At 34.4% G+C, this 14,691-nt stretch overlaps 1 protein-coding gene across 3 annotated transcripts in view; it reads left to right on the top strand.

Moving 5' to 3' along the window:
• CFAP47 (cilia and flagella associated protein 47) overlaps positions 1 to 14,691 on the top strand; it is a 281,915-nt gene that overhangs the window by 95,718 nt on the left and 171,506 nt on the right. For all 3 annotated transcript variants that reach the window (XM_064646845.1, XM_064646846.1, XM_064646844.1), the window contains exons 41-44: positions 2,856 to 2,932; positions 4,040 to 4,185; positions 10,138 to 10,246; positions 11,172 to 11,398. In XM_064646845.1, the coding sequence (XP_064502915.1) occupies positions 2,856 to 2,932; positions 4,040 to 4,185; positions 10,138 to 10,246; positions 11,172 to 11,398 (559 nt within the window). The remainder of the gene's footprint in view (positions 1 to 2,855; positions 2,933 to 4,039; positions 4,186 to 10,137; positions 10,247 to 11,171; positions 11,399 to 14,691) is intronic.

The raw sequence follows: 14,691 nt of genomic DNA, 5'->3' as shown, positions 1-14,691 counted from the left end.
TCCTACATATTTTTTCATTCCCCAGTATGCCCAAGTGCTCCTTCACAAGCCTGCTCTCAAGCCATTCATTCCAAATTTTCTATTGATACTGGAGATTTTGCTGAACCTGGGTTCAGGTTCAGCAAAGAGACTGTGCAGACTTATTTTATGGCAGCTTTCAGCTGTTCTGCCTAATCCATTTCCTTATTTCTCTGTGTATTGAAAGGGGATGTACTGAACCAGACTTTGAGTATAACTAAGCTTCTTATACCTTCCTGAACTTTATTCCTTTTGCTTTTGTTGTTGAATGAGATGCTATTTCTTTTTGTTATGGAAGAATGAGGCACAATGTTCATGTCTTCCACAACACAGTTTTGTTTCCCATCACTTATCTGCAGGTGTTTTGTTCATTGATGTAAGAAAGGAATTGATAAAGAGAGAAGTTCAATACCATGTTAAATCAGCCTAATGAGTTCCTCTGTTGTTCAGCTCTGAAAATAGGACTTATTCAATGTAGAGTTCACACCAGTGAAGAGCTGTAATGTATTTCCACTATTATTTTTTTCATACAGCTTTTGAGCTATTTGTTACTTTTACAGTGATTCTTCAGCTGTAGTTTCTGTTTTTGCAAGCATGACTTAGCATTCTCATTCAAAGGTAAAGCATTGTAAGAAATTATGCTTTATATAAAATTTGTTTTTTTTAATATGAGATACTTATTTGTGAAATACAAAATAAATAGTATGTTGCATGCTTATAACTCAGAGATCGTTTTCCTTTCTGAAAAATGGCCTTAAAGTGTAGGCATTAAAATACACCTTCAGGATAACATATTCTGAGACTTTTGCAAGTCCATTTATTTAAGGTTGTGATTTTTTTCTTAGCCCTTCAAGATTAACTGTTTATTTTAACAGAGACCCAACATCTATCAGATACTGTATGTAATAATTGTTTGCTGTATGCTGGTTCATAAAATTTTACTGCTAGAGGAGAATGACTTTTATGCATGGATAATATTAAACCTGAGTCTTGAGCTGAAGCTCACAGTATTTTTTTTTTTTGAGATACATTACATTATAGTTTTCAGCATCTTTGAGCTCTGTGCTTGTCATAAATTAAACAAAACTCTCCTTCCATAAATGTAACTGCACAGTGTTAATTCCTGTCAACAATGGTAGAAATTATTTGTGAAGAAGGGTAGAAAACTATATAAAGTCACACCAAGGACATATGACAGTCAGGAGCACAGTTTGCTTTGGGGGAGGTGGGAATTTAGAGAAGATTTTGTTCTAAGGTGGTTTTTTTTTTTTTTGAGAATACCTATTCTTTTCAAATACACTTGAAAAGCAATATTGTAGTGAAAAGAGTTAAGGTGTTCAGGTTAAGATTCATCCCCTTCCCCTTTCTTAGACAAATCCTTGGTTACATTAGGTTTCTTTTGAATGATTAACTGCAGTGTTATTTAATATAGGTCATTCCTGTAGCCTTGGTGTGAAAATAGTACCAAGGGAACAAGCTTTACTGTTCCTGGACTTACCTTATCCCATCTTTTCAAGGCTATAACCTTGTGGAAATGAACCTTGTGCCTGAACTGAACTGAAACAAGAAGAGAATTTTATTTTTTTTTTTTTGCTAGAAATTGCTTGAAGAGCTTCTCTTAGGAGTTTTGATGTTTCCTAGCAAGATCATGAACTACATGTTATTAACATGGGGATTTCACATCCCTAATTCCTTACTGTGTACTATGAAGTTCCCAAATACTTATTCAAAGAGCCAAGAGTAAAATTAACCTTTGTACAGAAAATCATGGAAATTTTATTTATCTTTATTCTATGAGCAGAAACATTTTAAACCATGTGTACTCAAGCAAATTTCAAGTAGGTTTTTTTTTTTTTGTACAATAATTCTTGTAATGTAAAAAAGAAAAAAAAAGAAAAGATAACATCTAAGAAGTAATTTAAAGAAAAACTATTTTAGGTAATTTCAACTTTAATATTAAAAAGATATTAATCTTGACAATGGCAAATATAAGATGCCAAATTCAATCAGTTTGGAAATCAGCACTGTAAGAGAAATTATTTACACCAGGTAGGGCAACATTTGCCCCCTATTTTTTTACCACAAAATATGTTAATATTCTACTGTCTATGTTGCACTTTTTCTGAAGTAATCATGTTCTGTTTCCTCTAAGAAAAAATAATGGCTCACAATTTTAAATAATTTGTATACTATTGATTTGTTGCAGTTTATGAATCCCTGATATACAAAATGGTGAGATTCTAGTGGGTCTTTTTCTGGGATTAGATCTGAATCTCGCACTTGCTGGATTAAATTTAGATCACTCAACTTTTATTAGTGTTAATGTAAATATTGATATTAATTTGTTAAAAAGTGAGATGTCTTAAATAATGGAAGAAGTGGCTTTCCTATTAAATATCTTAAACATATTGTTATCCTAGGGCTTGGTTAGGTTAGAAAACATTGTATAAAGTCACACTAATTTTATAAGGTGTTATGATGTCTTTATTACTATTACAGTGTGTATGTTGGACTTAAATTTAAAAATATACAAATAAATAAAAATAACATGCAAGTTTGTATTCAAACTTGAATTTATGAAACGAGATGCTGGTTAATTTAAAGAAGGATGTTCTGGCTCTACTCTAAGTTTGCATAATAACTCAAGTGGAAGAGGGGATGCTTAACATTATTGGATAGGTAAATGGTTCCCAAATGTGGTGTTCATTTATTTTTGATTGTCTTGAAACTTTTTCTTTTCCAGTATTTATTCATAAAAAGGGAAAAAAGTTATCTATTAATAATCAAAATGTTCAGCTTTAGGATATTGCTTCAATTTTTATTTTTTTTCCTTTTAGTTCTGAATGTAACATATTAAACTCAAAAAATAACACACTGTCTGAAGATTCAAATGAAGAGAACAACTCTATTTACCGTAAGTACCTCTATACAGTACCTTGTATTGCACTATAGTAGAAATAAGACTATTTACATAAGTAAGATTTTGACATGAAAAGTGTGCTCAGTGACTATTATTTATAGTTTTCTTAAAACATTGGCCTAAAATTGTTCATCACACTCAAAAAATTAGCCTAGAGAAGAGTGGGCTCCATGGTGACCTTATTTTGACCTTTAGTACCTGAAGGGAGCCCATGAGAGAACCTGGAGATGGATTTTTTACAAGGGCATGTAGTGATAGAACAAGGGGTAATAGCTTTAAACTGAAAGAGGGCAGATTTAGATTAAATATTAGGAAGAAATTCTTACTGTGAGGGTGGTGAGGCACTGGAACAGGTTGCTCAGAGCAGTTGTGGATTCCCCCTTCCCTGCTCTATTTATTTGGCCAGTTTGGCATACACTTCTATGTGATCTCACTGATTTCAATTGCCTTCACTTTCACACACGTTTTAAAGTCTGCTGACCTTCCTAGAAAGCTGGCCAGTGAAGCTTGAATGATGGGCTGGTTCTGCATTTTCAAAATACGCTTAGCAGATGAAAAACATGCAGTGAGAAAGTAGTCAGACTCTGCCAGATTCAACCCTAAGATTCTTTATCAACATAATGCTTCTATAAAAGCAGTGCAAAGAAAACAAACTTGCCACTATGTAGGTTTTGTCCATTCTAGAGGATTTCCAGCTACAGCATAACATAGTTACTGCTACTGAAAGCAAGATTTCTTTGTTTGAATAGTAGTAAATTACCCTCTTCTTTCTGATGTGAGCAGACCTTTGGTTAAAGGCTATAATTCCTTAAGGAATTTTTGATGGTGAAAAGTGTCTGTTTTCCCCAGTTTTGTTTCAGTGCATAGAATAAGAACAGAGGTAATTAGCAAAATATATTTAAATAATACAGCATGCAATACTGCAGCTCATTTACACAACTGTAACTGTAAATACTGATTACTAGTTACAGGTGTGTCTAAATACTGATTACTACAGAATGCTAAATACAGTATTCTTGTATTTAAACTCATGCAGCTACTTTATTTTACAACTTGTGCTGTTATATCTAAACATCCATTTAAACAAACTTATTTTAACAGCTGTCCAATGCGGCCTCCTGCCTGAGTTCTTCAGTCCGATGGAAAAACTGTTCTTGAAAGGAAAAAGTTCTGCAGGCTTAGATATTCATTTCCTCCCCTTTGATCAGGGAAAACGTTACTGCAATGTCCTTCTGGTTAATGAACAGGTAAGAGTAGAACGTGTGTCCTGTGAGTGTTAATCACGTGATAGCTTATTCAGGTAAGAATCAGGTCATGTTTGCCAAACATGTGTGAGAGCAATGTCATGGAAAGGAACCTGGGGGTCCTGGTTGATGACAAGTTGACTATGAGTCATCAGTGCTCTGGCACTCAGGAGGTCCAACCGTGTCCTGGAGGGCATCAGGCAAAGCATGTCCAGTCAGGCAAGGAAGGGGATTGTCCTGCTCTGCTGTGCACTGGGGGGAGTCTCACCTCGAATATCGTGGCAGTTTTGGGTACTACAATATAAGAAAGATATTAAGCCATTAGAGAGTGTCCAAAGGAGGGGAAATAAGGATGGTGAAGGGCCTCAAGGGGAAGCCATATAAGAAGCGGCTGAGGGCACTTGGTCTGTTCAGCCTGGAGAAGAGGAAACTGAGACCTCACTGCAGTTACAACCTCCTCGTGAGAGGAAGAAGAGGGGCAGGCACTGACCTCTTCTCTGGGGGGGCCAGTGACAGGACCTGAGGGAATGGCCTGAAGTTGTGTCAGGGGAGGTTTAGGCTGGATATTAGAAAAAGATTTTTTCACTGAGAGGACGGTTGGGCACTGGAACAGGCTCCCCAGGGCAGGGGTCACAGCACCAAAGCCTGACAAAGGTCAAGAAGCATTTGGACAATGCTCTCAGGCACATGATATGACTCGTGGGGATGTTCTGTGCAGAGCCAGGAGTTGGACTTTGATAATCCTTGTGGGTCCCTTCATACTCAGGGTGTTCTGTGATTCTATGAAGATACAAATTAGTTATATACATATTTTAAGGTAATACTTTTGCATGCACGTACAATTATAAAGACATGATTTATGTGCTGACGTTTGGAAATGAAACTCTTTTCTGTTTTCTTTCTTTTTTTTTTTGGTGAAAATACATTATTCCTATAACTCATGAAGGAAAAAGTGGCTTAAGAAGTTGTTCAGAGATGTACATAAGATTACAGATTTCAGCTAAGATATTTAAACCAAAGTTTACTGCCCTTTTATCTCCACATAATTGGAGTTAAATGAAATGCTGCAAGCAAATTTTCACTGTAAAATCATTACAAATAAAAGTAATACTGCAAGGAATGTTGTTTTGGTGGCTTTTATAGGTAACTGAACTTCAGGAAAAGAAAAAGGAATTTACATAATTTGTCTTGATGTGGGAGAAAGAATGCATAGGCAGGGAAAGTATGAAGTCTTTACTGTTCTGTACTTCTCCCTGTATTTGTCACTGTACCTCAGGTATGCTGTCAAAGTAGAATAATCATTTTCCTTGCTCTATCTCTTTTTAAATTTTTCTGTCAATCCATGTTCCATTCAGTTCTTGCATCAATGCAGGTAAAACTTTTGAACAGACAGCACATGAATACTGACTCCACAACCTTTTGGTTTCTCTTGACTCATGTAGTCCGGGTTTAGCCATGTATACTTAATTGGAACTGGTTTCATCAGATTACCAAGATCTGGTTTTGATTAAATTTTAGAATTTAAAATCTTGCAATCCATCTTCTTTGATGTTCCTGTAATCCTTTATTCTCTGTGGTTGGAACATTATTTCTGTGTCATTAGTCCATCTTTTCACCTCTTTAACCTGTCTGCTGTGTTTCCTCTCTAGCTGTCAACGCTTTTCAGAACCCTGTTGTTTTTCTAATCTTTGTTTATGTGTGGCTGATCTCAAGCCTTGCGTTCCATTTCTTGCTTTCATAATACTGCCTCTGTGTTTCAGTTTTCCCTCTGTGCAATTACATGCCTCTGCCATTCTCTCTGCTACATTTTCATGATTTGTAACAATACATTCAAAACTAAATAACTTATTCTTTTTCTCCTGCGTGTTCTCAGCTTCCACTTTTCCCACTATTATAAAACAAGGAATTTCTGCTAGTGTCTAATGTTTGTCTGTTTGGTGGGGTTTTTTAATTGTTTAAACAGGACTTTGGCTTTGCCACCTGGCCAACTTAATTTTTTTACCTTGTTCATAAAGGAAAATAAGACTAATGCAATGATGCCTCAGCCTGTCTTTCTGACCCTGTTCATTATTTGAAAATACTGGCCGTTTTTTAAAGAAAGCAAACCATATGACTGGATGTCTTAAGGAGTGTACAGTTCTCTTGAGTTTTTTGAAAATGAACAGTGATAGAGGAGGGATTTTCTGTCAAAGTCTACAGTGAGATAATGAGCTCCTGCCTTATTAACAACAGGAATCACCCACAAGGAGGATGTATTAATGTTACTGCCAGAGGATAGCAGTCTTTGTGGATGGTTCAATACAAAATCAATTCAGTACTCAGCTTCATTTAGAAGGAGAAATTATAAGGAAAGGAATACACATCAACATGTGAAACCTCAGTATAACTTTCTAAAGAGCTATAATATACAATTCTTGAGTTTTGTGTGCAGTTTGAGCCACCTCAGCAAACAATATAATGGAGATAGGGGAAAAAAGACAGAAACAAGTGTAATCAGAAGGATGTAAAAGTTTCTTTTAAAGGAATGTTAGGTCCATTAGTCTTATTCTGTGAAATATCTAGACACAGTCTCTAGACAAGAAAAACCTCAGCCTACTGGTGTCTGGCAGTAAATCTGAGTAGAATCTCCCTTTACTTGCTGGGATTTTATAGTCTTCCTTTAAATGTCTGCTACTGGCATTTTCCCTGTTTGTTGTTTTTTATTAGAAGAAGAAGTATATACCCCTGCTGAGAAGAGGAGGCTCATGGCTACACAGAGCCTGGAAACTAAATAATATAGTGAAGAGAAGGGAAATTGAGATGTTAATGGAAGAAAAGTTAATCTAAGAGATGTGGTCAGAGATGTAGGACAGTTATACTTCAGGTGGAAGGGGAATAAAAACATTTCTCTCAGCCCCAGTGTTGCCTCCAGTGGTGATGTAAAAACGCCTAAATTTAGACATGTAGCTACTAGTCATTGTTCTTAACAAAGATATAGTTGACCTTTTCATGTTAGGAAGCATTAATGCCCCAGAGAAGCTGCTGTTGACTGTTGGTAACTGTTTCTGGAACACCTTGTCCTTTCAGCTTAGCTGAGTAGATGCGTTTAAAGGCTGCTGAAAGTGCAAACTTTTTGATATGTAGAACCTCAGGAAAATTAAGTCCATCCACATAATTACATAATTTGTAAGTAATTGTGTTAAATCTCCTCGAGAAAGATGAAACTGCAAGATAGCTAAGATGATTTTAGAGCTGTACAATAGTGGCACGGGAAAAAATTGGCTTGCTTAAATATTGTGTATATGGCTGCATTATTTCCAGTCATACCAGTATCTAATTGAAAAAGAAGTGCAGGTACCATGCTGTATGACAATCAAATGACTTTATACAATGATAAGACATGCTTCATTTAAATATGAACTTGTGCTATATATAAAATCTAATAAATAATTTAATTTAGCATTTCTGTGGTTTCTTGTTACCTATCTTTCTTATCCTTTTTTGACAAATAGACCAAAATAGTAATCAGAGTAAGACTGCTCCTTCATTAAAATCAGTTAAGAAGATACTGAAGTTCAAATCACTAGACTTGAATCTGACTAGGAATTCTATCCATGGTTGCATCAACTACAAAGGTGTAATAACAGCAAGAATATACACGGATTCAAGTTTTTTGGCCTACTCAAGTATTTTGCCTAAGTTGTTTTGAAATAATCTTTATGTTAACCTTTCTAAGGTTTAAAACAACAGCACGAGCCATTTTTAACATTTCTCAAGGATTTGTTTCAGTATTTCGTTGTTTAAGGAAAACCTAAACTGACAGTCTTCAGATTTTTAGCACGGATCTTTTCATAGAAGACATTATATATTGGTTAACATAACTGAGTGGGGTTTTTTTCTATATCTTTGTTTCTGGGAGCTAATTTAAATGTGAAAAGCCTGGAATTTCTTTGATAACAATATATTAAATCATAGTTTAAGAGAGCCAGTCTAGACTTTCACAGCTAAATGTCTAATATGAAATGAAATCGTTTATCGAGAAAACACTTTACTATCTGTTGCTTTTAATTACTGGCTTGCATGGGCAGCTGCAAATTCCTGGTAGCTATACATTCTTTTGAAATATCAGTTAGCAAAGGGATTGTATAAATAGCTAATGGTAGTTCAACAGCTATTTTATTAACTATTTTCATTAAAAGTATACCTTACATAATGTTGATGCTTTCCTGCTTGCAGCTGATAGAAAATGGAAATATAAAGCATTAAAGCCACGGCTATACTAGCTAAACTCTCAAAGCACAGTGAAGTACCCTGTCCTAAAGCATTAGGAAAAAAAATCAGCAAAAGGAAAACAGGATTTGCATTCTGTGGAGATCAAAAAGCAAGAATTCTTCAAAGCAAAAAGGGAAATTGGGGAAGTTTGTTCCTACCTGTAAGCATATTGATGTCCGCAATGCCAGGAAAAGTAATTGAGAGTAGAATGGCATCCTAGCAACCAGCACCTTCCTGAAATTAGTTGTATGTGCTCAGAGCTTGTTAACGGTCCTTATGGAGCCAAATCACTGTGTCAAACAGGAATAATTCCTGTTTAAATTGGTTCCCAGGAGTGGCTATTAGTTTGTGTGTGAGAATCCAATTTTGCTGTAGATCTCTTTAATCCTTCTCTAGGAAGATTTGTGTGAACTCTTGAATCAAGGAAGGGGAGAAAATGCCATCAAAGTTGAGTAGCTTTCCTTCTGCTGGGTTGGAAATATAATTGCAGTGTTTTCAGCCTTAAAACAAATATCAAATAAAATTACAAATAAGAAAGAGAGAAAATCAGGGTTTTCTTATGTAGTTGAGAAATACTAAAATGAAAACTTTGGACTGTTGGCAGATGTGCTAGATACTTTAAATTATTTCCTTCATATCTGGAATGAAGACAGAATATGCATATTTAGGACAGAGTTTTAGAGAATATGGCTTATGGAAATAAAGAGATGACCTTCTGTGCAAATTGTATCAGTTGTCACAGAGACATTTGATCCTTTATGTTGCAATCAGTAGAAGTTAAAATTTTCCATGAAAAGTTTGTGGTAAACAAAATGAAGTTATCAAAACAATAGTTATATATGTTAAATCTCCTGCCTAGTTCAGATACATATAGAGGTACCTAACTTAGATATCTTTTTAGTTTGGGATATTCTGATTGTGGACTTTTTATTTTGAAGTACTTTCATTGAGTTTTATTTTTCTAAAAAATACTTGTCTGTCTTTTATTTGCACCCTAATTTTTTTTCATTTCATCTATAATTCAAAGTGCTATTTCTCTGCTAATTAATTTATCTTTTTCTCTATGAAAAATTACTGTATTTCCTTGTTTTAGGTCATGTTTTAATTTACTTTCAAACTTCTATAGGTTTTCCATTATTTTTGATGAAATAATTAAGATTTGTTAAATTTATTTCTTTTTAATGGAGAATTTGAACATAATGCTCACATGCCTTCTGCTTTTTTTTTTTTTTTTTTTGCTTTCTAGAGGAATGTTTCTAGCTCAAAATTATTGTAAACTTCTTTTAAAAAAGTTCTGAATAGTGAAGAGCAGTGAAGGTAGTTCATGAATATGTTTAAATTATATGTAGCTATAGCACATAATTAGAATTCACTTTTTTTTGCTGTATTTATGGGTTAGATTGCCCTCATTCAATTAAACTATATGAGGAATTGAAAAGGATTCAGCTTGTTGAAATTTCTCGACTTTTCAGATTTAATATTCTCTGTTAAAGGTACTTTATTATGATGGCATGGCTTGAAATGATCACTTTCTTTTATTTAGACATAGTTTTAAAAAACAGGTCTCCTGAATATGTAAATTATTTCACGAGTCAGATTTTAGGTGTTACTAGGATATCTTTGCTTTTACTTTTAATATTTTGCCTTCTGTTGTGCATGAGTTGCTTTCTGAATTGTGTGTATGTGTCTGTTCTTGTGTTTCAGATTGGAGAATTTGTATATCTGATAGAGGGAACAGGTGATATACCTTTGCCTTCAGAATTGCCTGCAATGGATAGTCCAAATGTTTTACATGCTACCAGTAAATCAGAAGGTACAGTGAATAGAAGGGAGAAGAGTACCATAGAGCAAATAATTATTTTTTTATAAATATTCTTTTGTTTCCATGGATTTTTGTTAAAAAGAATTAAATGCATGCGGTAAAAGCAGTTTTTTATAGTGAAGTGTAAAAAATATAATGTAACTGGGATATGAATGGGATATTTCCTTTAATGTTTTCCACTCCGTTCTCTTCAGAGCATCAACTGGTTGTTGGTGATTTTCAACTTTCTTGGATTGTTTTCAGCATAGTGTACATAATCATTTTTTCATAATTTGTCTGCTTTCTTCTTCAGAATATAGGTTGTTAGACAGATGAATCAGGACAAGTCATCTTTACCTAGAATTTTTGTAGTTTTAAAACACATGAGTTTTATATGTAGTGATGTGATTTGACAGAAAATCCAAGACTTTTGTCTTCAAACAGCCAGGGGTAAACTCCAGTCAGTCCTATTTCAGAAACAGTGTAGATGTTATTTGAAATAATTTCTGGTGGTTTCTTTGAGAGAGATTGTAACATCACCTAGAGGGGTAGAAGTGTGGCTGTGTTGTGTAGGTAGCAGAAAGACTTTTGTAAACTTTTATTAGTCATAATAGTATCACTAAAATCTGGGATTTTTTTATTACCTATCAAAAGCAACTTTTGGGTTGGATTTCAGTCTGTGTTAATTATTATGTCCCCATTATGTTGATAAACAAAGAAGTATTGTAATATTATAAGCAGTAAATGGCATGTGCTAGATTAATAGCATGGAAATAAACATTGAAGGAATTTTGTATTCTGACTTTTCTCTAGGGATTAGAAATTTTAAATGCTCTAATCAATTCCACTAGCACTGACAAATGTGGTGTGTGGGTTTTTTTGTCTATTTTTTTTGTTTGTTATTATTTTGTTTGTTTGTGGTTTTTTTTTTTAACAGATCCAAGTGCATCACAGCCAGTTTTATATTTGAAATGTAGTCTTGGTCAGATTCTTGAAGAAAATCTGAGGATTCCATTGATCAATGAGTCAAGAGAGAGGGCTCTGGCTGTGGCTGCACAACAGCAGATGTCAGCTGTTGAACATGAGAGAAGACTGATGACTGGGACTCTGCAGAGCAGCAGTGTTCGAGTTGCAACTGCTCTGTTAGGGCTGTCCAGAGTAGAGGTGAGAAATACATGTTACTGCAATTATTTAGTTGTTCCTGATTTGTAGGACTGAGGGATTTTTTATGTTTCAGGAAATAGTGTGAAGTTGTGGGTTTTTCACACATCTGTAATCTGACAGTTACTAATCCCAATTTCCCTCAGGCACTGCAATATTTTACATGTTCATTTTGAAGATGCTTTGTCACTCCAAGCTATTAAGAAGTGCCTCCTTTAAGAAAACTTAGCTGCAGTTAAGAAGAGCACTAACATTTTACTTCAGTTAGCTTCTGAAAAATATCTAGCCATTAAAAAAGCTTTCATATTCTATCAAATAGGTATTTGTATTAGTATCCTTACTTATGCATATTTTCTGAGAAATGAAAATTCTCAAAGGGCTTTTCTTTTTTTTTTTTTTTTCACAATAGACTTTGAGAATAAATAAAGGGGCAGGACAGACTTTCCTTGTATTGTAATCAAGGTTTTAATTTGCCTTATGAACCTGATGTTACCTGGCCTCAGACAGATTGCTGAGTGGCAGTGTTATTCCAGTTTTCCAGTTAGACAGTTCCCCAGATATGGTTCCCAGCACTAAGAGGAAAAAAATTTTCCCTGGTGATTTTATGTTAATAAATTTATTCCTTTTGTTTAGAGATAAGTTTAAAAAGTAACCTAAAACAAATTAAATAAAGAAAAATTACACAGTAACTTTAATCTTTGGTGTGTTTGTAGTGGGACAAGAATTGTAATCATGTAACCTAGACTCAAATAGTTTCCTTTGGGATTATAGCTAATCCACTACTCTGGTAACATTTTATCGACTTTTCATAATTGAAGTCACTTAATATCACAGTCACTTAGAAAATACTTGATGAAAGGTTTAACTGCTCTGAGGCTGTGGATGAAATCATGACAGAACATAATAGGAACACTCTTTGTACCACTAGGTATGCTAAGATGTAATATGAGTTCTAAAATCACATGTATCAAAGAAGACTGGAGGATGATTAGATTAATTATAGTATAAAATGCATAATGGTGGATACTAACACTGAATTAATTATCATGTGAAAAGTGAAACTAATATGTAGAAATAAGTATTTTCCTCCATGTACAGAAGGTCTTATGCTTCCTTATGAGAGATAAAATGGAGAAGTATTGCTATATACTGACATAAAAAAGAGTTTACACATTAAAAATATCTCAATATGGTAAACCACTGTGCAGACTAAATTATGAAACTTTTTCCTAATAACTTTTTGTCATAAATTTTTACTTACTGTCACTTTAAAAGGGACAGCATAGAAATTCTGGTGGCATTAACTGAGGAAACCTTTTGGGGGGAGCTGGTGCTCTGCAATCAAATTTGGAGCTGAAGGATGGTTTTAAGTTGTCTAAATTCTCCCCTCACGCCCCCCTTTAAAAAAAAAAAAAAGCCCATCCACAACTTCTGTGTTTCAATGAATTATTTAGGCTAGTGAGGTCCTTTGGGGCATATATTGTAGGTTAGAGATAAATCTAGACTATCTGGAAATCTATTACTCTCTTTTGGATTCATATTCCCCCTTTCTACTCTCTTCCTGCAGGTATAATTCTGTTAGACAATAGGTGGACAGAAGGGAAAATACCCTTACATTGGTACTACTTGGTCAATTTTTTACCTGTCAATTTGAAGAATAAATAACTTAATAAATGTGTGCTTTTCATTCTTTTTAAACTGTACATTTTAGTCATGCTTACTTAAATCACATAGAAAATAGTAATAAAGGTAGGTTATGTTTTTAGAGTCAAATTGGATGTGCGTAATCAGTAACAACTGCTGTAATTTTTTACTTGACATGTCCATACACCCAGGTGAAAGTTGTACTTGGTTTTGTACTATGTTTTTACTATTTCTTTTCCTTGCTGTAAGAAACAAAGATCTATTTTGCTTGTTTTAATGAATAGAATGTATTAAAACTTATAATGATTTTTTTATATTTTTCCCATACAACTGTGTAACTGTCTTGCTTCCCAACTATTTCATTAATTAATTCCTACTAAAACATTTTTAGGTAGTAGTAAAGGTAATGTAGGATGGAACTCAGCCATTGTTAGGACTGGGTCTGACACTGCTGTGAATAATTACAAATTATTCACAGAGCAGCCTTTGTGTTAATAATTAATAAGAGAAAAATGTAGGTAGGAAGTTTCAGTGAACATAGATAACTAGAGAAGGAAAAGAGTATCTGGAAAGAAAGGTAAGAGAATGTGGAAGAAGAACGTAACTTGTTTAGACTGAAGTTGCTAATTGTGGTAAATTGAGGGAAGTGAATAAAAGAAAGAAGGAAATAGCATTAGAATTCTTTCACTTGGGATTGTGAGGAGAAGGATGCTGCAGTCAGTGAAGTTCAAAATAACATGGCTTGGTTTTCCTTTTTTTTCTTGAATCTACATAAAGAGGCACAAACTAGATGCAGTTGCTAACAGAGACACCACTAAGCTCCTTGTATAATTACACATTATGATAGGAAAGGAAAAATTCCTGTTCTATAGGAATGCCAGAAGTAAAGCTTACCCTTCCCACTGTGTCCAGTTGTGCCCTCATTGTTAAACTGTAAAAAGTATTTCCTTAGGATCCATTTTGTTTCCATTGGAATGCCTGGCTCATCTGAGTGTGGACACCAGATTTACCATATTCCAGCTGTTAGGACATTGTGCATTTTGTTTCTATCCTGCTGTCCATGTGACTAAGCAATGTGGAGTATTTTTATCTGAGTACACCACAGTGATGTTGATCAGTTTTGATTTTGATCAATGAAAAATGAGCACAGGCCTTGTAGACTTGTGGCTTCTGCTGTTTGACTGATGTGGCAAAGTCTCATCCTGCTCCTATCTGGGTGTGATCTTCAAAGTTTTTGCTCTTCATAGTCCCCCAAGAATCAAGGAGGATTTTTTGTGTTTTTCAGTATGACTATGGAAAAGTTGTATGCTCAGTTTAAACAATTTTTATGGGTTTTTTTTGAGAAAGAATCGTGGTGTCCTTCAGCAGAGAAGATACTGTAATTAAAAAGTTACATTAGATACACTTGAGTGGGAATGAACTTTTCATGAAGGGATCTGTGGTCAGATTTCCATTTGTTGAATTTAAATTGGGACCAATGTCTTTTATATTACATCACTTATCTCTTGATATGGGATTAAGGGATATGGCAAACACGATTAATCACAGGGATTCTGAGAGACAGATAATAAAATTCTTCATTCATGAGGAACAGTTTTAGAAGTTAATTCCTGTAAGGAAGAAATGGGGCTAAATTAGGATTTGGAAAACAG

This window comes from Pseudopipra pipra, chromosome 2 (genome assembly GCF_036250125.1).
Source record: "Pseudopipra pipra isolate bDixPip1 chromosome 2, bDixPip1.hap1, whole genome shotgun sequence".
In the NCBI taxonomy this organism is placed as follows: Eukaryota; Metazoa; Chordata; class Aves; order Passeriformes; family Pipridae; genus Pseudopipra; species Pseudopipra pipra.
Note: the sequence above shows the minus strand (reverse complement) of the source record. Positions and strands in the feature narration are given on the sequence as shown.